Source organism: Heloderma suspectum, chromosome 2 (assembly GCF_057233095.1).
Source record: "Heloderma suspectum isolate Gila_16-S chromosome 2, 16-S_ref, whole genome shotgun sequence".
In the NCBI taxonomy this organism is placed as follows: domain Eukaryota; kingdom Metazoa; phylum Chordata; class Lepidosauria; order Squamata; family Helodermatidae; genus Heloderma; species Heloderma suspectum.
In genome coordinates, this window is record NC_139459.1 from 143,288,926 (window position 1) to 143,311,381 (window position 22,456).

The 22,456-nt window shown below is 45.6% G+C and overlaps 1 protein-coding gene, 1 non-coding gene and 1 pseudogene across 6 annotated transcripts in view; all 3 read right to left on the minus strand.

Moving 5' to 3' along the window:
* LOC146352896 (protein CFDP2 pseudogene) overlaps positions 1-22,456 on the minus strand; it is a 1,048,348-nt pseudogene that overhangs the window by 561,904 nt on the left and 463,988 nt on the right. The window lies entirely within an intron of this gene.
* Positions 1,728-22,456, minus strand: part of CHD4 (chromodomain helicase DNA binding protein 4) — a 28,757-nt gene continuing 8,028 nt past the window's right edge. For 3 of the 4 annotated variants that reach the window (XM_084835154.1, XM_084835153.1, XM_084835152.1), the window contains exons 10-40: positions 22,153-22,392; positions 20,898-21,101; positions 20,601-20,806; positions 20,117-20,248; positions 19,785-19,881; positions 18,744-18,935; positions 18,451-18,651; positions 18,150-18,287; positions 17,596-17,717; positions 17,316-17,489; positions 16,836-16,977; positions 16,331-16,462; positions 16,081-16,198; positions 15,763-15,887; positions 15,047-15,311; positions 14,776-14,948; positions 14,469-14,649; positions 14,292-14,378; positions 12,356-12,444; positions 12,091-12,224; positions 11,626-11,770; positions 11,259-11,424; positions 10,813-10,952; positions 10,377-10,500; positions 10,110-10,187; positions 9,859-9,996; positions 9,664-9,772; positions 8,649-8,781; positions 7,460-7,655; positions 2,385-2,560; positions 1,728-2,232 (exon numbers count right to left, since the gene is read on the minus strand). In XM_084835154.1, coding sequence (XP_084691280.1) covers positions 2,215-2,232; positions 2,385-2,560; positions 7,460-7,655; positions 8,649-8,781; positions 9,664-9,772; positions 9,859-9,996; positions 10,110-10,187; positions 10,377-10,500; positions 10,813-10,952; positions 11,259-11,424; positions 11,626-11,770; positions 12,091-12,224; positions 12,356-12,444; positions 14,292-14,378; positions 14,469-14,649; positions 14,776-14,948; positions 15,047-15,311; positions 15,763-15,887; positions 16,081-16,198; positions 16,331-16,462; positions 16,836-16,977; positions 17,316-17,489; positions 17,596-17,717; positions 18,150-18,287; positions 18,451-18,651; positions 18,744-18,935; positions 19,785-19,881; positions 20,117-20,248; positions 20,601-20,806; positions 20,898-21,101; positions 22,153-22,392 — 4,575 coding nt within the window. In that variant the 3' untranslated portion in view covers positions 1,728-2,214. Of the gene's footprint in view, positions 2,233-2,384; positions 2,561-7,459; positions 7,656-8,648; positions 8,782-9,663; positions 9,773-9,858; positions 9,997-10,109; positions 10,188-10,376; positions 10,504-10,812; positions 10,953-11,258; positions 11,425-11,625; positions 11,771-12,090; positions 12,225-12,355; positions 12,445-14,291; positions 14,379-14,468; positions 14,650-14,775; positions 14,949-15,046; positions 15,312-15,762; positions 15,888-16,080; positions 16,199-16,330; positions 16,463-16,835; positions 16,978-17,315; positions 17,490-17,595; positions 17,718-18,149; positions 18,288-18,450; positions 18,652-18,743; positions 18,936-19,784; positions 19,882-20,116; positions 20,249-20,600; positions 20,807-20,897; positions 21,102-22,152; positions 22,393-22,456 lie in introns of all 4 variants that reach the window. The other variant, XM_084835150.1, reaches the window with a different exon arrangement.
* LOC146352913 (small Cajal body-specific RNA 11) lies at positions 11,088-11,223 on the minus strand. The gene has a single exon (XR_014788717.1).

The following is a 22,456-nucleotide window of genomic DNA, read 5'->3' on the forward strand; positions in this document are numbered from 1 at the left end:
ATCACCGATGCAATGAATATGGGCTTGGGCACGCTCCGGGAGAGAGCGCAGGACAGGAAGGCCTGGCGTGCTGTGGTCCACGGGGTCACGAAGAGTCGGACACGACTGAACAACAAGAAGCAGGCAGCAGGTCTGGCGTACTGCGAATTCTCAGGAGTGGTTTCCAGCTCCTGTATCTATTCCGACTGGGCCCAAATCTTAATAAAAGGCCGCACTGCATTAGGTCTCCCTTCTCCGTCGTTTACTGGCATGCCATACCTGGTCGCTGCACAGAGAGGGAAATGCTTCCCTGCTGGACAGGATGTTAAACTGTAGGGGGAGAGCTGCGCTGATCGTAGCTTATGCAGAGGCACAAATGCAAGAGTCTGCGTTTAGATTCCGTTTTCAGCGTTTCTCCTTCACACGTTGCTGGTTCATTTTGGATTTGTACACCATGGCAGCCCTTGTGTCTGTACAGGTGACAAAGCAGTGAGCCACTGCCTAACGTTTTGGTAGTATGAACATCATTTGTGCAGCATAACCCTATCTATGGTTACTTGGAAAGCAGAGCCTCAATGATTTCAATGGTACATATTCCCAAACATTAATACAATGTTAATCTGCACGAGCTCAGGTACAGAAGATGTCACTGCCAATATATCTCAGTACAGTAACATGTCTAGAAATATTAGAAAATCAGCTTAAATGGTCCATTTGAATATGAATACTTGGCTCAATTTCATTACTACTGTGTTCTACCTTGATTAATGTGTCAAAAACAGGTCCATGCTGTTTTTGACACATTAATCAAAATTAATGAGCAGCATGAGCTCTGCCTTCACATTACCATTTTAAACCTGTAAGACGTTGTTTCCTGCTTATATAACTACTCCAATTTTTGTATAGCGGAAACACTTCTCTAGCAGTTGGCAAAGGATACTAAGAACATGTACTTTATGTTGTAAAGAGATTCCTATTAAAATAAGATGAAGAACCCAATTAAGAAAATTGCTTCCAAAAGAAAACACTATGTTCTCTTAGCACCAAGGCTAGGTTTTAAAAACACATTAAGTGCTATCATTCTAACACCCCCCCCCCCCAAGCCAACAGTACACACATGGAAAATGAGATTCCATGATCTCACACTGATACTACTACTCTGAGAGCAAATCACTACAAAAAGCAATTAGGCACATATACTAGGGGTGCAATCCTATGCCAGTTTAGACAGAGAAAAGGCTTATAACTCCTAGCATACCCCAGGCAGCCATGCTGGTTGCGGGATGCTTAGAGTTGTAAGCCTTTTCTCTGTCTAAACAGGTATAGACTTGCAGACTTAACTTGGCCAATTTGGAAGTCTGACTAGGGAGAACTTAGAAAAGGGCCGAATGGGAACTTTTGATTTCCACTTCCTTGGGCTAGGATGAGTGGAGCAAGACAAAAGCTGAGCTTGCAATCCAATGTATGCGTGCTCAGTACATGCTGCTTCCATAGTTTCGCATTGTCTTACATGCACATTATGACACATACAATGCAACTTTTTATGGAAAATCAAATATATTTGACCTTTTGAAACCCACTCTCAGCTCCAGTCAAGCTAGCATGTCATCTGTAATTGCCCAGACCAGTCTGGGATCTCCTCAACTCATAATGAAAACAAAGCATGTCTGCTGCTTGTACAGGTAGGTTCTCTGCTAGGCCAGACAGCATATGAAATTGTGCAACCCCCAAATATTGACAGAGCCAAATAAAATACAAGGAAACCTTTATTTTCAACTTTATCAAGATTTTTTTGTCTTTTTTCCAGCTGTTTCAGAGGACAAGTCCAGTCAGTTTTTGTATTAAAAGGATCTTGATGGAGGTAGCTGTGTCTGTCCTGACTTTTGCTTGCACTCGTCTTGGTAAACAAACTCAAAATAAAATTAAAATCAAGGAAGTGTGAGCCAAGGTGGTGAGCATTGCAGCCAGGTCTGTGTAACAGATGTGGAGCTGCAGCCTCCAGTCACTATGTACAAAGTCCATCCAATGTCCCCTCTCACTCAAGTGCAATCCAAGTGCAACTGGCAGCTTATGGAAGATTGCACTTCCTCCTCTCTCCAGCCATATCCCCCATATGGAGAGGACATAATCAGATCAGGAGTGCCAGGCAGAGGGAGAGGGGGGTTGCAATTCATATAAACGTGGGTATATGTCACTTTAGCTGAATCACTGGGTTGGCAGCACTGGACAGGCATTTCACTGCTGCTGAGTCACCTATACAGAGGTAAAGGGAAAGAGACAGAAACTTAGTACAGTGTACTCTATGCAGAACCCACCCAGCTGGGGCAGTCGCCATGGGCCCCCTCCCTCCAGTTCATGGCCAGGGTTAGGGTGGAGAGGGAAAAACGGCAGGCCTAGATGCTTACCTGCTGGGGTGGTGGTGGTGGTGGAGGCTCACTGCTACGGTTTGCCAAGCGGCTGAGGATGTTGCGCTCCGACATCTGGAGACGCACAGCCACTGGAGGAATGCGGGCAATTGTGGCAGGCAGCCGCGTCACATCAGCCTTCATGTCACTCAGCAACTCCTCCAGCTGCTTCAGCACTGGAAGAAAAAAGGACATTCTGGACTTACCTGTGAATTTGTTCTCCTTAAGGGAGGGAGGGCAGCTAGTCTTTGGAAAGGTCTGGGGCCAGGAAGGCAAACTCCAATTTTGAACTGGAGAAGGAGGGGCTACTACCCTAACACTGAAGTGGAGAATGCTCCCACGCCCAAATCATAAGTATAACCAACAGCTGCAACCAGCTGCAGAGAACCATTACAGATGTGGAGAGACATGAGTGGAGGCACCAGCTCTCCAAAAAGCAGTTCTCTCCTAAAACATTGCATTACATTAGAAGCCATAGGATGGAATGGCACTATGTAAGATGGGGCGTAGCTGCCCTCCTTTCCTTGAGAACAGAAATTCACAGGCAAGTCCAGAATTTCCTTCTTTCTTCCTTTGTGGGGAGGAGGGCAGCTAGCATTAGCAGGTTAAAAGTGGTACATGCTGGGAAGTAGGCAACCACCACATGGTGCCACTTCCAAGGGGTTTTGCAGCCATACATGAAGGCGTCATTCAAAAACTCTCTCAGCTCAAGTAAAAAGAATTTCACAGTGCCTGGTGAAGTTATGCACTGAAGCGCATGTGGCTATTTTGCGTCTGTCATCTTAGGGGAGGGGACGGCTCTCCCAGAAGGATACTGAAGTTGCAACACCCTTACAGAATGTGCAAAAAACATAAGACCCCTGCAAGCTGCTAGAAATATTGACTAGGCGGACACTTTGCCAGAAAGTTATAGGCATTTTCTTGCCCTGTGAAGTTTCTTGACAGAGAGACAAAACTCTGCTGCCTAATGGCCAGGATGTCTATGGAATACTCCAAGCCCTGCAGGTGTCTTGTATGTGCCGTGATGGGCCATGGAAAAGGATAGGAGAGTGAGCTCCTGGACCCTATGCAAGGTAGAGGGGAATGAAAGGCTAGTCCAGCCTGAGGAGCATTTTGTCCTGGTGGAAGATACATAGCAGGCACAGCCCCAACTCTTGATATTTGATGTGCGAGCCATTAGAAACAGTGTTCACAATCCAAACCTTGAGAAAGGTGGCCTCTGGAAGGTTCAAACAGAGGTCTAGCTAAAGCCCTCAAGGCAACATTTAAGCTCCAAGTGGGAAATCCAGTATACCATCCTACAGATGAATAGGAAAGTTGCTCTCAGGTGAGTAGCTGAAGAGGTAGACGCTGAATCCTCCAGAATGCTGGCTAGAGCAGAGATTTGCCTAAGCAGAATGTTTGGTTTGAGTCCAGCCCACAAACCATCCTGGAGAAACCCCAGGACCTCCATCTCTAGCCAACAGCAAGTTCTTAGTGTTCTGGCACCAGCCAATGAAGACTTTTCAGGCAGTGCCGCAGACTAGCGGTCAAAACTTATCCCGATCACTCCCCTGAAATATCTGAACTGCAGCATCTTTGGCGTTTGATGAATGATAAGACCTTGCAGCGGGAGGGCAAGCTTCTGGAAAAGGGCAAGAGATTGGTTACTAACAAACATGCTATGTGCAAGCACCATGGGCACCTCAGCCACTTTGAGCCATGGAGGATTACTTCTGTCCACTGCTGATGAATCTTCTAGACAGACTTTCAGAGAAAAAGCAGAAGGAACACAGTCAAGATTTGATTGTGTCGATTATTTCTGCTCTTCCCCTGTGAAGTGTTGCATCAAATCAGGATAGCTTTTTATTGTTGCAAGTGGTGACAAGATCCAGTGTTGAGTTCCTAAAACTGGCTGTCACTGTGGTAAAGATCCATGGGTTTAGGGATTCAGTTCTGATTACCCTTACCTCCAAGAAGTCCCTTTCTATGTCTAGCCAAGTCCCCTGGGCCATTGAGACCAGCATTGGCCAGGCACATCCTGTTCTGTGGCTCCTTAATGGGCACCTGAGACACCAATTCTTATTTCCTGGAACTGGAATCTTTGGGTTACTCAGCTGTCAGCCTGCATCTGCAAGCCCCGTGGGAAGGTCTGTAGTGAAATCTTGCCAGGGAGTGGGGAAGAAGAGATATGAAATCATTCCAGACACTTGGCAGGCACTGGAAATGGACCTGGGACAGTAGCAGACTAGCATTGCTAGAATGCTTACAGAAGTTTGTCTATTGGGGGAGAAACCCAATCTACAGAGACTTTTGCTTCCGAGTGGGAAAACAGATGAATCCAGTGAGTGTTTAATTTCATTGACTAGAAATCTACACCTTTGCAGTGTGGAGATGGTAGCTGCCACAGCTCCTTGGCATCGTCCCAGACAAAACGAAACGAACAGATCAACCCTCCTGCCTCAAGACCAGCAGGATCTTAGTGAAGACCCCGGCAACTAAAAGGATTGGTATAGAACCGGTATTATTGGTCCAAAAACAAAAGTATCTGCAATGCCTCCTCCTGATCTGGATGTGAAGGCAGGCCAAGATGAGACTGAGTGAGGCTACATTGTCTCAGACAAGAAAAGGTCAAATTAGTGTCTGCACATGGAAGTTACACTTGACCAGGAACCGGTTCCCATGCTTTTGATCCAGGATAGCCAGTGTTTCACTGGTTTCTTTGGGAACATTAGAAAACTTTATTTCCCATTTCTAGGACAGGAACTGGTTTGATGACCTCCTTTTCCAGCAAGTGAAGGATCACTTTGGAGTTCCAGTGATATTTGGAGGGACTGTTGGATATGGGAAACAAGAAAAATCTGTGTCTCAGAATTCTGGTGAATTCCATGGCATAACTTCTGGAAACTAATTCCATTACCCATTGGTGATGTTTTTCCAGATATCCACAAATCTCTTCAAGCAGCTTCCAACCAGAATAACAATGTTAAGAATGTCTGATCCATGCTGGATCAGATCAAAGACCAGCATTCTGCTCACAACAGCCAACCAGCTGCCTGTGGAAGTCCACAAGTAGGGCATGAGTGCAATAGGACCCTTCCCCTCATGAATCTTGCAGGAAGGGGAGGGAGAGAGTGCACCATATAGTATGGTGTTTGGACTTCTTTCCAGAATTCTGAGAAGCAGCTAGGCTTGGATTTCTTATTTCTGCTTTTGTTGACATATGGGCTTAAAGTGCCTTTAAGAAATAAAAATGAACATGGTGGTTTGGTAGAAGAGTTTCTTTGTGAAGTATGAAGTGCCTTTCTACTAAAGACAGTCTCCAGAGGGCCCCTGAACAGCTTGCAATCCAAGAAGGAAACACTAGCTAGGTTTGGCTTAATCCTGGTATCTGCAACCTAGTTGCGTAGCAACAGATTCCTCCAGGCAGTCATTTTGGAAGCCATTGATCTGATATCCAGCTGTATGGTGTCTAAGCATGTGTTAGCAAGGATGGTTATGTAGACACATGCACACACACACTTGTTTCTTCATCCATGCCATCCTTGTTTAAGTTTATCACTGACTCACGTGACAGCACCTCCGGTGAGAATGGACTATGCAGAAGATGCTCTTAGAGCCATCGATGAGGAGTCCAACCTTCTGGGTAGGGTAGCTTTGTAACTGTGGTTCAGCTGGTTTATCAATAACTTCTCAGCTTCAGATAAGAGTGATGCCTTTGACGTGAAGGTAGCCATTGTGGTGTCAACTTTGGAACAGTCTGGTCTTGTATGGTGTTTTTGATAGCTGGTAGTTAGCAGATCCCCCAGGTAAGAGATGACAAGGGTCCTATAAATGGTGCCACTGCCAGTCCCTTAGGCAATGACAAGAGCATGATCTAGAGCAGCACTGCTCCCAGGATCCACCACACCTCTTATGTCTACATCTGTGTGCGGCGGAGAGGAAGTGAAGCCTGGAAAGCTTCTCCCCAACTTCTGCTCCTGGAGTGGTTGTGCGAAAAATGAAGACTTTCACTTCTACCACAGAGAAGGGATTCCTCCTCCTCCTCAAACCTACTGTAACTCAGGAGAGCATTTCTTGTTGCCTTTTAAAAGATACTCAAATTACCTTAATCCAAGTTACCAAACTTTTTTTTTTTTAAAGAGTATTTGCTACAGTTGCTGTTTTTTACTGTGTTTTTACTACTATATTGTTTTTATTGTGTGTTACTGTTGTACACCACCTTGGGAGGGCTCCTGCCCTGAAAGGTGGCCAAGAAATATTTTAAATAAATAAATAATCCACTGCATAAATGGTGGAGGATGGATGCTCTCTCCCTCATCTGCCCTTGCAGGAGGGGAAGAGAGAAGAAGAAAGTCAGGGCCCCTTGCTCCCTCCCCCAAACGGAGTAATGGTGGTCACTTCAGGCTCTAGACCCATCTTCCCCAAGAACAGTCCCTGCACTAGGGATGTCCTTGGGATGTTGCCTGGGCTTTTTGTATCTCCTCAGCAATTTGTGCCCTTTCACTGAAGGAAGGCTATGCCAGCTCCCTTCAGGTAAGGAATGTGGAGGAGAGAAGTCTGGTAAGAAAAATACTGCAGCAGTATTTGGTTGCACTGGGGGAAGCACCTTTGTGTTGGAAGCAGCCCAAATGCACTCTAAGGCCAGACCTGCTGGCAGAGGCTAGAGGGAAGAATTCCCCTTCAGATTCAGTGCCAGGGTAGATTTGATCAGGGGCTAACCTGATAGCAAAACTCAGCAAAACTCATCTCAACTTCTGCTCTGTGTGCTTCTTATGACTAAGTTTAGTCTTGGGGGCAGGTGTTGCTTTACATATTTGCAAGACTACTAAGTCCTGCTGAAGTCTGCCTCACACAGCTAATGCAAATGTCATTTGGGGAGCAAGGAAATAAGGCCTCGTTTCCTCATGCTAAAGTTGGAGTCTGCCTTCCTGGACTGAAGGAGGGGCTCCCCCCTAATACTAGCTGCTTTCCTCTCCTTGAGGGGAAAAAGGACACGGGGGAATGCACGTGGGATTGGGGATGGGGGGAAGGGGCCAGTGGCACAAAATACAAATCTGCCCTCACTCAAGAGTGATCTCCTGCTGACTTCTCACCTTTGTGAAGTACTGCATTAGCTGGTTTGTTCCCAGCCATGGACTCCTTGGATAGATGCTGGTGGCTCTCAGCTAGGCACTCCACCTCAGCAAAACGGGTGTTCAGGGCCATAGAGGGATGGGATGGATCTTCAGACATGTTCAGGTAGGCAGCTCTTCGCAGCTGCTCTTCGATCACCAGTGCCTGTTCTAGCAGCTGCAAGAGAGAGTTTAAGCTCAAGAGCCTGAGTTTATCTCTTCAAACTGCTGCACTAAAGGTCTTTTTCCAACCTAGCAGAGGCCTTTTCTCACTTGGGCGACTCAGCTTCCTCTGAGTCTATGTATACTGTTTGTTATGTAGTACTGGGAAGGCTGATACTGTTGCCAAAACAGAAATACTCCCCTCATCTGGTAATTTTAGTTCTTGTTCCCAGGATGCCAGAGCGACTCAAGATTTCTAAACACTCCATTCTGGAAACTGGGATGTTCCTGATGTATGGGAGAAGCCTTGCTATGTGGCACATTCAAACCCACATTCAGTTGTTCTTTTTAAAAAATGCTCCAGCTCCCTCAAACTACATACCACCACAAAATGTTTATCACAAGCTACATGGAAGGACTGGCACAACTTATTCTGCCTCATATTGGCCCAAACTGGCTTCATACAGAAGGCACACTCCATTCTTGCTATCAAAGGATAATCATGTCTTAGTAGCTGATATTCCACACTGAGAAGTGCCAATGCGAGTCACTGCATAGGTGGCAAGGAGATCAAAAGGCAGCAGTTTCACCCCATGACATCTCCACCTTGCCCCTGAACTTCTTGAAGGGAACAGAACACACACAATCCTGCTTGGAGATACTTTGGGCTCAAAGGCTATTTGGACTCCGAGAATGACCATTGTGTTCCTGGAATCTATGGGACTCCCAACTCCAATCCTACCAGCTGGATGGGATAAGGTTACTCAGGCTTTTTGCAAAGTTTAAAACAAACAAGCATTGGTTAGGTGCGCTAGCACAATTCTCCGTAAGAAGAATGGATGAAAATCTCGATTCACTTTCTCACAACCTTCACATGTTCTACCGAGTATTCTGCTCTTGATTTATCAGAAGTCTAGAGAAGAACAATAAGGTACTTTGCCACTGGAGGAAGCCCAAGCACTTCAGTAGCTTGCCACCAAGAGCTTACATTCCAACGAAAGGTTCTCACCTTAAACCTTCTGGCTAAGAATTTGTTCTTTATTTCCAGGAAGTTGCCCCTGTTCATTTCACCCTTGAAAGGTTCATTGAGGATGGCGTAACGAGGATCATTCTGGATATCTTGCCATCGAGCATAACCATGGCTGAAATTGACCAAGCTCAGAAGAAATAACTTGGGAAATGCACTGTTCCAGCAACTGGCATTGCTGGCAACATCTATCCTTAAGAGTCTCCGTGGTGATATCAGGACTCTACTTAGAGGTATGGTACTGAGATAGTGTTCTTTTCATACAGCAAAAGAAAGAATACCCTGCCAGCATATACCCTTAATTGCACCCTCAAAACAGGTATCTCTTTCAAAGATGCAAGTCACGTACCAGGCCCTAAGTCAGGTCCCACCGCCCCAGATCCACAAAGCAGGGCTTAATACTGTCCATGGCTGCTCACTTCCCTAGGTCAGCTTCCCCTCCCACCAAAATACTGATGAAAAATTTGCTGGAGCATAGCTTCCCTGCATGGATGGAGCTTTACAGTGGGTGAGTGGGGTACGCTAGACAGAGCTGAAAAAACTGTCACAATAGTTGATGAGGACACAGGTAAAGGAACAACTGCAGGAGAGTAAAGTGGGGCATATAAAAATCCACCAGAAGCCAACAAGCAAAGGCACAACAGTACATTCATGCAAAAACGGAGTGCATACACATACAGTAGTATACAACAGTATGCATTGACTGCAGAGTGCAGAATTCATTTATATTACGAGTGTTGAATTTAGATGCAGAAAGACTTGGGTTCAAACCCAACAACCACATTGTGTAACCTTGTAAAAATTGCTGCAAGAATGAAGTAAGCTTATGTACTGCACTCTATGCTTCTTGGAGTAAGGGTAGAATATGAAGAAACAAGCAGGCACAGTGGGTATACATACAGGCAAAGGCACTGCAGGGCCCACTGAAACCCATTGCATGGGGCCACCTTAAAAATCTAGGGCTAGGCCAGCCCCGAAGGCTCTAGAGAAAGGATACTTAATGATTCCTGCCAGGAGCCAGTAGTCATGGCGCCGGTGCCAGATTTCATAGGTCTTCTTGGTCACGGTGGCCGCTCGCTCTTCATTTTGCCACAGGGAGTGCAACTCTGCAAAGGAGGAAATTATGTCAGAAAATCTTTCTCACAGCTGAACAGACCACATGTCTCAGGCTACACTCTTAGCCAGTAAATACCAGTGAAGCCTCCATCTGCAATGTTAAACATGAATCGTTGCTTCATGGCCTTCTTGTGTCGATCATCGGTAGGGTCTTTAGGTGTTTCCCCATTCTGCAGCATCACTACATCTTTCTTTTCATCTTCTTTCTTCTCTTCTGCAAAGAGGGAGAAAGAGGTCACTGGAGGCTGATCAGACCTTGATCTCCAGGGTGACTACATCTATACCAAAGACCATTCTAGCATACCAGCCATACCCTAATATACTTACCCTTCTCATCTAGGTTGATTGTTGGGGGCTCTGTGGGTGGCTCTGCAGGCGTCTTCTCTTCCACCTTCTCTATATCAGCTGTAGGAGAAAAACGTTTTAAAAACTGGGTATCTAGTTCTGTGATCAGTAGCTAATTTAATACCAATAAACCAGGTTGATCTCGACACTCCCGTGAGTTCCTATTTACACTGACACGAACAGGCCCCACGCGCTGGAGTTTCCATACATCTCCAGAGTGCAGCACACATCTATGAGCTACATTCATACCTTTACTTTCTGTTTCCATTGGCTCCTCTTTCACTTCTGGTTCATCTGGTTTCTTCTCTTCAGTTTCCACAGCATTCACAGGGGATTTAGTCTCCTGTGAGTGAGTCTCTGTTGGAGGGGGACCCTGCTAAGGGGGGAAGGGTGGGGAAAAGAAAAAAGTGTTAACAGTGTAAGAAACGAAAACCAACCCCGCATGGGCAAATTTCACATGAAGTCCAGTCACAAGAATAGTGTTCATCACTGCACATTATTGACTGCTTTATGGAGTTTTATATTTTAAATCAGATGTTAATAGCCATATTTTCTCCTACAAAGACAAGGGAGACAATATGACCAGGAGAGATCAACATTTGAAAACTGAAGAACCTCCAGCATCAGCAGAATGTTAGAAGATTAGGAGAAGGAAATAGTATTCGTAACAGTACTTGACACTCACCTCAACTGGGACTTCATTTTCTGATGATGCTGCAGCTGCAGCAGCAGCAGCAGCAGCAGCGGGGCTGGGCTCCTTCTCAGGTTCTGTGGGCTCCCCTTGATCCTTGGTACAAGCGCCCTCTTCCACTTTCACTCCCTCCTCTATAATTGGCACAGGGGGGCAGGGCATCAGTAAACTCTTCTTGAACTCTCTCAGGAGACTGGGGTTTCTCCATACCTAATCTCTGAGCTCCAAAGACACTGATACCCTCCTCTCCCACACAAATATCCCATATGGATGTCCTCTTGCGCCTTTGAGGGCAGCTCAACACTCCAAGAAGCCCTCCTAATTTAAGAGACAGTTTGATCTACGTCCACTCCAAGCCCTCTACCACAGCTTTGGCAAGAGGAGCAGGAATTGAAGGCTGGACGGGCTCTCTGAGACAGAAACAAACTCAAGGCTCTCACCAAGTGGAGGAACAGGGGCAGGCGTATTGGGCTGCGTATCTCCAGGTGTAGAGGGTGTTGGGGTTTTGGGGGAAGGTGAGCTGGGCTGCAAAAGCTTCTTGTTCTCCTCTATCTCTGCTAGCTCTGGCATACTCCAGCGACCATTCACATGTTCAAACTCTTGCACCTAAGATGACATAAAATAGCGAGGGCTCTTTTAATCCTTCAAAATCAGAACCAATGAAACATCTCTTTAAGTTTCTGGACTCTAAAGAGAAGCTGGAAGAAAAATGAATCACCAGTTTACTGCATGCGTATGAAGAGCTCAGAACAGTCTAAAGACTTCCTTACCCCTACAAGATAGATAGGAAATTTTTTTAGTACCCACCTTCTTTCGTATGAGAGACATGACCCCTATTCGAGTGAGAACATGCTGTCGGGACAGACCCTCACGTGGGACCCCATCCGCAAACGTTTCTGCACCATCTGCTCCTGGCTCACACAAGTGACGCATGAAGAGAGAGACATAGGCTCTGTGGAAGGGAAGGGAGAGAGCCCTTAACGCCAACTTCAAGCAAGTTCACTACCCCTTCCCAGTATGTACCAGCCTCACCGTCACAATCAAGGCTATTCCCCAGCAAGAGCCAAAGGAATCTTGTGTGAAAGCTCTTGAGCAGCAGGATCCGTTATTCTGCTCAGACTGGTCTGGCTACCATGGCCTTCTCTTCAGGCTCTGCTTGTTAAATTCTACCACTACTCCTCCCTACTGCCACACATGGCTCAGCACAGTCTGTTGCCATCATTCCACACCTCCTTTTTTCCTGGGTTTCCTCCTCCATCCTTGTGGACTCACTTGAATTCCTTTTCTGACTTTCCACGGAGGTCCCGCACCAGCCACTGGGTAGTAAAGGCATCCTGAGGGGGCATCCCATAGCGCATGATGGCATTAAGGAAGGCCTTTCGCTGGCGAGCATTGAAGCCCAGAACCTGAAAAGGGAAAGCCGGGACCAGGGGAGAAAAACCTTAGATTCAACCTTGCACCACAGAGGATTAATTTTATTTAGGAAATTTCTATGCTACCCTTCAGTATGAAATCCTTCAGGGCAGCACACAATTACCTCAATGTTGCCTCCCACACGGGCAAGAAGTGGGGGGAGGGGTTTGTCTTTGTCATTCCTTAGGCCTTTGCGGCTAGGTCGGCGAGCAGCTGGCAAGACAAAAATGGGGGTAGGAGCAGCACAGTTAAACACAGGGAAATATCAAAATCAGATGGAAAATCAGATACACAGAGGAAAAAGCATATGAAAAGCTTCCATCCTTTTATTCACTCAATTTATACCCTGCCTTTCCTCCAAGGAACTCAAGAGAGTGTACATACCACCCCCACCACCCCACCTTTTATCCTCACAACAAGCCTCTGAAGTAGGTTAGGCTGAGATATACAGAGTGGCCCAAAAGTAGCTATACAGTATAGTTTATTTGCATTTTATTGCATTGTTTATTACATTTACATTTAACACTGTTTAATCTCGTAAGTGCTCAAAATATATTCCATCAACATTGCAACATTCCTCAAACCTGTCCAGAACACTGTGACACACAGTACGACACAAATTCCGGTCCATATCAATGTTCATAAATGCTTCCGAGAGTAACTCTTAATTCGTCCACTGTCTGGGGATTCCTCTCAAAAACCTTATTCTTTACTACGCCCCCACAAAAAGAAGTCCATTGGTGTTAAGTCGGGTGAACGTGGCGGCCATTCAATGCTGCCACGTTGTCCTATCCAATGCTGTGGGAAGGTGTTGTCAAGATAGTCCCTTACTGCAAAAGCATAATGAGGAGGTGCCCCATCTTGTTGGAAGAGCAGTTCGGCGAAGTTAGCCCTGGTTCTGAGTTGTGGCACTACCACGTTGCATAACATGTTTAGGTAATTGTTACTCTCCACAGTTGTATAGAAGAAAACCGGTCCTACAACACCTTCGCTGGACAGTGCACCCCACACTGTGACGGCTGGCTGGTTCAGTTGAGATGTGATAGTCAAATGAGGATTTTCACCTGCCCAATACACACAGTTATGCCTGTTCATGTGGCCTGACAACTTGAAAGAAGCCTCATCTGACCAGATGATCTTATCAAGAAGGTCTGGTTTGTTAGAGATTTGGTTACGCATCATCTCACAGAATTGCAACCGGCAGTCTGGGTTGTCCTCCAGAAGACCATGTAACAGTCTTGGATGGTACGGCTTCAATTTAAATTTATGCATTAAGCGTTGCAAGGACATTCTAGGTATGGATAGCTGCTTAGATGCATGTCGTGTGGACTTTTTCGGACTGTTCACAAATGTCAGAGTGACTCTCATCTCATTTTCCTCTGTCATAGACGTCCTAGGACGTCCAGATTTCAGTGCATTAGCCACTGCACCTGTAGCTTCAAATTTATCTCTAAGACAATAAATTGTCAGACGTGTTGGTGGAGGAGTGTCAGATGCTTCTTGCCATGCTGTGCGCACCCGCTCGACATTTTCAGTCTTCCAGTACTGCTTTAGAATCCACTTTCTTTGTTCTTGACTCAAGTTCACTGCCATCATTCACAATATCAGTAAAAAAACTAAAAAACTAAACAATTGTATACCTACTTAAGGGCCTCACTCCCCTCACTCTCTAAACTTAACTGATTTAACTGTCACTCCCTGTCACGCACTCTTCCCAACTGTCATTCTGACTCCACCCACACATCTTCTACTCACTCATTCTCTCCTCCTCCCATCAACATTCCGAACAACTGTATATCTACTTTTGGGCCACCTGGTATAGTTAGGCCCAAGATCACCCAGTGACCTTCACATCTAAGGATCTGAACCTGGACTTCACCACTCTTAATCCAAGTGGTTATGTAAACCGCTTAGAGAGCTTATGATATCAAGTGGTATATAAGTAGTTCACATAACATAACAACACTCTAATCGCTACACCACACTGGCTCTCAGTGTTTCCTCTAGCCATCAGGCTTTCTCAGAATGAGTGAAGTGCACAAAGCTTCATCATAACCTACCTTCTGACCTCTCATCAAAATCTTCATCGCCTTCCTCAGAGGCCACAGAGTAATCAGATTGATTATCTGACTGGTCATCTTGCCAGTCTGGAAAGACAAAATGCTCAAGTAAGTTGCCTGAAAAAGGCCACTCCCTTCAAACCACTTCACTCCCACTTCTTCAACACACACAACTACCTCTGTCCTCCTGTGAACCATCATTGTAGTTGACCTGCTTGCGGATGCGCTTGCCCTTCCCCAGATTCCTGGCCAGGTCTTCCTGCTGCTGCTCATAATGGTGACGAAGCAGCTTTTCCCAATAGTCCGGATCTACCGACTCTTCTTGTTTGATAATCTCCCGTTCAACTTCCTCTTCCTCCTGCCACAGAAACATCAAAAATTAAGAACGGCACAATCTCACTCCCTAGTAAATAGCCTTAATTCCTGCTCTGGAGGTCCTTTGCACGAAGGAACACAAGAGCTGAGGCAGGCAATTCACACTTACCCCCATTTCCTCTTCACGCACCACATACTGGGCCACCTTGAAGGAACTGAGGTACTCATTCATGCCCTGAAGCTCAGCATCCTCTGTCTCATCCTGGTTCCGGTCCAACAGACGTTCAATTGCCTTATCATCATAATGGATGACACTGCTATCCTCACCTTCCTTGTTATCACCTAGAAGAGAGCACAGACTTGCTGTAACTAATGAGCTGCTGGGTAGCTAAGAGGGGGCAAAGCAAAAACAACAGCCAAAGGAAAAGTGGTTCACTCACTTTGTGTCACATTACGTAGATTCTTACCACCTTCAGTAGCTTCATCTTTGAAAAGTTCTTCAGTACCAAACTTGAGGATGTCATCCAGTTCCTGTTTTGACATAGAACCAGTCTTGGAGCCCAACCCTGGCCTCACAACCAGATGGGTCAGCATCATTTTCTTCTTAGCCACTTGTGTGATTCGCTCTTCCACAGAGGCGCGTGTGACAAAGCGATAAATCATCACCTTCTTGTTTTGCCCAATTCGGTGAGCACGGCTGAAGGCCTGACAGACAAGGCGGGAAAGAGTGAAAAAAAGTCTTCTGCAACTCATTACATTCTCCTCCCTGACTTTGGATTCTTCTGTTTCCTAGCCTTCCCATGTTTACATCTGTCTCATCTTCTATTCTCCCTCAACACATTAGCCCTATTCAAGAGGGCAACGGTTGAACAGGAGAGCCTCCTGTATCTGTGTGGCCAGCCTACAGGATGCTGGAAAATCAGGGTCCTGGATTGTGTGGAGAGCCTCCATGGATACAGGAGGCTCTCCTGCTCAGACCATTTGCCCTCCACAAGTACAGGGTGATGGAAACATGCCAGGAGGGGGTGGGGCCTGAGCGCTACCTCTCATCACACACTGACTGTACACAGAAACTGAATGCCTGAATGGGCTATTGTCGTTTGAGATTCTATTTATCTTGGAGATTTTTATCTTGCTCATCTGGACTCAAACTCACCTGGATGTCATTGTGTGGATTCCAGTCAGAGTCATAGATTATCACAGTGTCCGCAGTGGCAAGGTTGATGCCAAGGCCCCCAGCTCTGGTAGAAAGTAGAAAACAGAACTGCGGGGCACCGGGAGCTAGAGAGACGAGACAAGACACTATGAGATGTTTCTGGCTTGAAATACCTAGTCCTTCATTTTCATAGGGTTCTCCAAGTGGACTAAGGCTACTATAAAGGGTAATCGATACTATAAAGGGGTGGGTGGAGAGAAGAGCACTAGTTCATGCCAAGGGAAACTGAATGTGTGACATACTCCAACATATCCATACCATTGAAGCGATCTATGGCTTCCTGGCGCATATTTCCTGTGATTCCACCATCAATTCTCTCATACTTGTATCCTTCATGTTCCAGAAAGTCTTCCAACAGGTCCAACATCTTAGTCATCTAAAAAAGGGCAAAGAAATTTACTGGAGTGAAGATGCACAACATGCATTCAGCTAATCCATCACCATAAGGACAGCTTCCCCCATACTGACAGCTTCCTAGTCTGAGGAAGATACTGCTCCTCTTGGTTACCTGAGAGAAAATCAGCACCCTATGGCCCCCCTCCTTGAGATTCTTCAACATCTTCTGGAGCAGAAGCAGCTTCCCAGAGGCCCGGATCAGAGTACTGCCATCATACATCCCATTGGGCATCTTTGGTGCTTCCTGGATGTAAAAAGGGGAAAAAGGGGGTTGGGGAGAAAAGAGAAGGTATTCTTCAAATTATTGGTCTTGGCTAGATTATTATTCACAAATATCAGATAGCTTTGCTTATCCAGTTGGTGCTCCAGTAGCCTTATGTATTGTTTCAATTCCATTTAAAATTGCCTATGCTGCTCTGGTAGTTCTCACTACTTTTTGCAGATGCCCAATTCCTGTAACTTTATCTGCAGGAAAACCCCAAATGCTCCATGAAAGAGGAAACACAGTGAAAAACAGAAGACCTGTTAACTTGAAAAGTTTCAAACTCTGGGGGGCGGGGGCTGCATGTGCACACGTGTGTGTTTTCAAACAAGGTTCTGGGAGAACAGGAACCTACCATAGCAGCTACAGGGAAGAGATATGGGTGGTTGCAGCATTTTTTCAGATCCATAACCACATTGAGCAGAGAAACTTGGTTGCCACCACCCCGAGCATTCAGCGCCTCAAAGTTCCTTGTCAGGATATATTTGTAGTACTTCCTGTAAAAATATTAACACATTCACACTGCTGACCTTTTCATATAGGTCCTGCCTGCTGCAGACACTTAGCATTTACCTCAGAATTACAGACTGAGGCACAGCTCTCCCTGCATCCTCCACCCACTAAGGCTCCAGGTAGGACAACCAGTAAAAATTTATTTTATGCAAGAAGAGAGAGACTGACAACAGGAAACTGAGAATATAAAAATGTAATTCTAAATCAACATCCCAACAACATTGGAGGGATGTGCTAGGCTCAACCTTATTAGCTTCAGGATATTCAACAAAAGGGTACTAGGTTCAGTCAAAAAGGAAGTGGACCATCCTTCCATACTCACTTCTGCATTGGGCTTAGTTCCACTCTGACAATAAGCTCTGTCTTAGAAGGCATGTTCTTGAAGACATCGGCCTTCAGGCGCCTCAGCATGTGCGGGCCCAGCATATCATGAAGTTTTTTGATCTGATCCTCCTTGGCGATGTCTGCAAACTCCTCCAGGAAGCCCTCCAGATTGCTATGAAGGAATTCAGATAGACACTCAGGGAGAAAGGGGGAAAAAGAAACCTGGGAATTATAAGCCAAGAGGCAAGCTGTGCTGATGTGCACACTGTAGCACTTACTGAAATCTTTCTGGTGTCAAGAAGTTAAGGAGGTGGAACAATTCCTCCAGATTGTTCTGCAGAGGGGTCCCTGTGAGCAGCAGCTTGTGCTGAAGAGAGTAGCCATTCAGCACCCGGAAAAACTGAAGGGAGTGTGGGAAAGAAAGAATAGAAGAGAGATCAATTCAGACCCCTCATCTTGTCTCCACTCTTCATGCAAATTCTTGGCTTATGTAAAGCTACAATCAACCAATAACATTAAGGAATATGCATTAGTATCAGCTCGTTCCAAACACACAGAAAACAAACATTTTATTTACCTTATTTATTAAATTTCTTAATCGCCCATCTGGCCAGTCATCCAGCCACAAACATGTGACTAAAATTAATACAGTGTGTTAACATAGTTGCCAAAGTCTAAACTGGCATGCATGTGCCCATACATACACACATTGTTAACAATGACAGCTCAGGAAGAAAAAGAGAAATGCCTAATCTAGAGAAGCGTCTGCAAGCTGATGTATAAGACACCATAAGATCACAGAAGTAACAGATGTGAAACTATCTGTCCCTACCTTGGACTGATTATTCTTTAGTCTATGTGCTTCATCCACTATAAGGCAGGCCCAATCAATGGAGCCCAGAATAGCCATATCAATAGTGATCAACTCATAGGAAGTGAGCAACACATGGAATTTCACAGATGCCTCTTTCTGTAAGGATGGGAGGGGGCACGTTAGTCTTTCATGGAACATAACTGAAGAAAAGGTGAGAGGTCCCAGGCCAGAACTAGAATCCCCAAACACTTAATTTTACATCATTCACTGGAAAAACTCTAGGACCAACTCAGGATCTTGCAACATTCTCAAGTCATACCTTCATCCTGGAGGCCTTCTTTCCCCCACGTATAGCATTGTCTTCAAAGGAAAATTCATTCTCACGGATGATGGCCCGGCTGTCTTTGTCCCCAACATAAGTCACCACATACATGTCAGGGGCCCACATTTCAAATTCTCTCTCCCAGTTGATGATGGTGGATAATGGAGCGCTCACCAAGAAAGGTCCTTTAGAGTGTCCCTATGGTCAGATAAACCCCTTGATGTAAGACAGCAGGAAACAGACTTCTGGAATGTTATATGGGTACACTTCAAGGCCTACTGGAACCTCACCTCTTTGTAAAGGGAGTACAGAAATACAGCTGTCTGCACAGTCTTTCCCAGACCCATTTCATCAGCCAGGATGGTATCTGTGCCTTGAGCCCAGGAGAAACGCAGCCAGTTCAGGCCCTCCAGCTGATAAGGATGCAGGGTTCCTCCAGTCACATCCAAGTAATCAGGCTGTCTATCATACTTCACTGTAGGCTGCAAAAAAGTAGAAAAGAAATTGAACACCTAATTTCTGCACAGATCCTATGTGCGTACTGATGCACGAACAGGTGCCGAGTACATCAAACCACACAGAAGTACAGTGTGTTTTATTTAAATACGCCTATGTCCCCTGCTTGTGAAATGTGTTTGGTAAGAATGGGACAGAGATAAATCAGGGAAGCATTATGATGGGGACATGAACAAAAGGTACAGCCATAAAGAAATTAGTGCTATATATGACGAACAAGATAAACTGCAGCTGGGAGAAGAGTCAGAGCAATTTCATTAGGCAGGAGCTGTGCAAATTCTGGGTTCTGTACAGTATCTAGTGGACTGCTGGTAGAGGCTGAGAGCTTAGCAGATGAGATCTCCTGTTCTGGCAAAGGTTACTTCTCCCTTGTACAGCAGTAAATTCCCCTTTACACAAGGTTAGTGAATTAGGCTCTGCACCTGCATTTTCCCCTCCTCCAACCCCAGGAAAAGTCTCCCAAATAATTTTCAGAGGGAACATTGCTCCCACTTTCCTCCACAGCCCAATCTTGCTATGCTAAAACTATATTTCTCCAGTGCCTTTTGACCACCATGATAAGCCCTTGTAATTTCTATGCTTTGTGTGGAAACATGACCCTGAACAAGTTTTCATAGTACAAAGTAGCAGCGGAGCACAATCTTAGCTCAGGCAGAAAGAGTGAGGTGTGCTTGGTTCAGTACTTCCTTTTCCTATAGATACACATTCTCATTCAGCTACAGAACATGTAGAAAGTGTTCTCTTCCACCCTGACTGCAGAGTTACTATGCCCTCTCCCCTTTCTTGCCTCCCCACTTCTGAAGCCATTAACTCACATCTACTGTTGGTGTTTCTGGGGGCCTCTCTAGTTTCCGCAGCTTCACCTTCTTTATCTTTTTGCCAGGTCTTCCTTCTTCACCCCTCATCAACTCCCTGGGCAAGAAAAGAGCCACACAAGTTGAATAGTCTCTGAACGACAACAGCGGGTAGATGGGGAAACAAGATTCCTTTCCAGAGCAATAGTCAGAAGGCTGGTACGAGAGTCCCACTCCTTTCAGAAAGAAAGCAGGATATCTATGCCTCATTCACATTACCAATCAGTAGGGGCCAACTGGACTTTCCCCTTCTCTTTCAACTGTTCAATGAAGAATTAAAGTCATGCTCTTACCTGTGGTTCCAGTATGCCTGCTTGTAGATATCATAATCCTGCACCTCTGCCTCCTCATTCTCCCAAGAAGCCTGATCATATGGTAGATCCCTCCATTTAATAAGGTAGTGAACATTCCCCTTCTTATCCACACTGGAGGAAGAACAGAGACAGATCTAAGCAAGTCTACCTATAGAAACAGAACACGGAACTGGGTCCCTTATTCCTGCTCTTTCCAATTAATGAATGGAACCACAGAAAGCACATGTGCATTTTTTGCTTCAACTGCATCAGAAGGTGCTATGATAGGAACACAGTTTAGAGCCGCCACCCCACCCCACCCCGACCATCTGTGTAAACTTAGATCAAACCACAAGAATCAGCTCCCCAAGGGGGTCCAGAGGGGTCCTTCCTTTGCCATCTTCCAAAAAGGAACATCAAGTCCACATTCTGGGAAGGCATTTTGCTAGCTTTGTTTTCCAGGCAATCTCTTTTCTTTCCTTACCTGTGGTTAAGAATCCGATGGATCATCATCCACTCTGGCTTGATCCCGTAACGGTAAAAACGCTCCTCCATCTCTGCAAACTTGGGATCTTTGTTCTTGCGTTTGCGGCTTTTCTCTTCTTCCCCCCCAAAGTCTCCTGAAGGAGGCTCATCCATATCATTTTTACGTTGGTAATTGCGAAACATTACCTGGCAATGCAGCTCCAGCTGCAGCACAAACAGATACAGTTACACACCATCTTGATGCAGGCTTAGCAAGCGTCTTTGCTCTGACTCGGTCAGACCCCCCTCTGCTTACCTGTAGTTCAGACACCCAGGAGCAGTGCCAGTAGGACATGCCTTGCCATTTGACAAAGAACTGTCGCTCAGGTCTTCCTTCCAGGGGCTTAGGAGAAGGTGCATTTGGGTCAGCATCAGCTGGCCGTGGCACTGGTGTGGGTAGTGGAGGTTGTCCCCACTTCCAAGTCAAGATCTTCTGCACCTTGCCCTTCAGAGGTGGGCACTGGAGAAGATGGACAGAGGCATTAGAAATCACTCCCCTCACAAAAAATTATTCCCTTCTGCCCCCACCCCTTCACTATTTGATGGAGCTTCCAAGTATTTTTATTACCAGCTACTGTTTCAGGGAGGAAAGCTCAATCTGTTTTGTATATTGCTCCCAAGGGCTCTGAATTTGTAGCTTAAATTCACACTCCTATTCAGAATTAATGATGTCAAGAAGATCAATTCATAGAGCCCCAGCAAAAATATGGGCTTATTCTCTCTCTGGTATCTCCAATGATCTGAACCAGCAGTGAAGGCCAAGAACTTGCAAGTGTCCATTACACAGGCAGGAGAAAGACTGGCTTTAGGAAGGAAGTGTGAAGTGCTTTCAACCCAGCCCCAAGCTGGATATTTCTTTAAAAGAACCTACCTCCTTCTGGACAGCAAAGTTACCCCAGTGTTCGGATCACTGGAAGTTGATAACTAGAGGTAATGTATTATAAACATCTCCAGAAGTCAAGACTGCTTACAACTGATGAACCATTTTAGGAAACAGAAGATTAAGGAGTTTTTTGTTTTTTCCTCAGGGTGGTGTTGACGGTGTTAAACTCAATATGTATCCTGACTTGATGGCTTATAAGAACAGTATACGTGCAAGAGCAGCCCAATCATACCTTAAATTCCTCAAAATCAATGAAACCCTGCACCAGGAAATGTTTCCAGTTTACATCTGAATAACTGGGCCTTAAAGATCTAGCTGCTTTTACTACAGCCCACAGTGATCTGTTAGCTCATACCCAGGAGCGAACCATTTTTCTTTGGTTTTTGCAAACAAATAATGACAAAAAAAACCCATCGCTATGGCAGATGAAGACAGCCATGTCTCAGTTTTGATCACAAAAATTTGATCTGGCCACAGAGTATGTTCCCCCGCCAAAATGTAGTGAAAAACTTTTAGAGTAGGATTTCAAATTAAGGCAACTAGGGACAAAGCTATCTCACTCATTGGATTTCTACAAGTCACTGACACAGCTTAAATCCCCCATTTGTGAAAGAGCACAGGAACTCACGGTACAGCGTGGGCAAAGCCACTCTCCATTGGGAATCTCTGGCAAAGGGGGGTTCAAACAGTGGATGTGGTAAGAAGAAGGACAGGCATCACAGCAGAGGAGCTCTCCTCCATCTTTGCAGACACGACAGAACTCCATGTGGTGATCATCCTCCTCCTCTGCATCTCCCACAGCATCCTCCATGATCTCCTCACCTTCAGAGTTATCTTCTTTGGCCTCCCATTGGATACCCTCTTTCTCCTAAAGGCGAGGGAAACTGTTAGACCAAGATGCAGAAAGTCCTAGGAAGTAATCTTCCTGACAC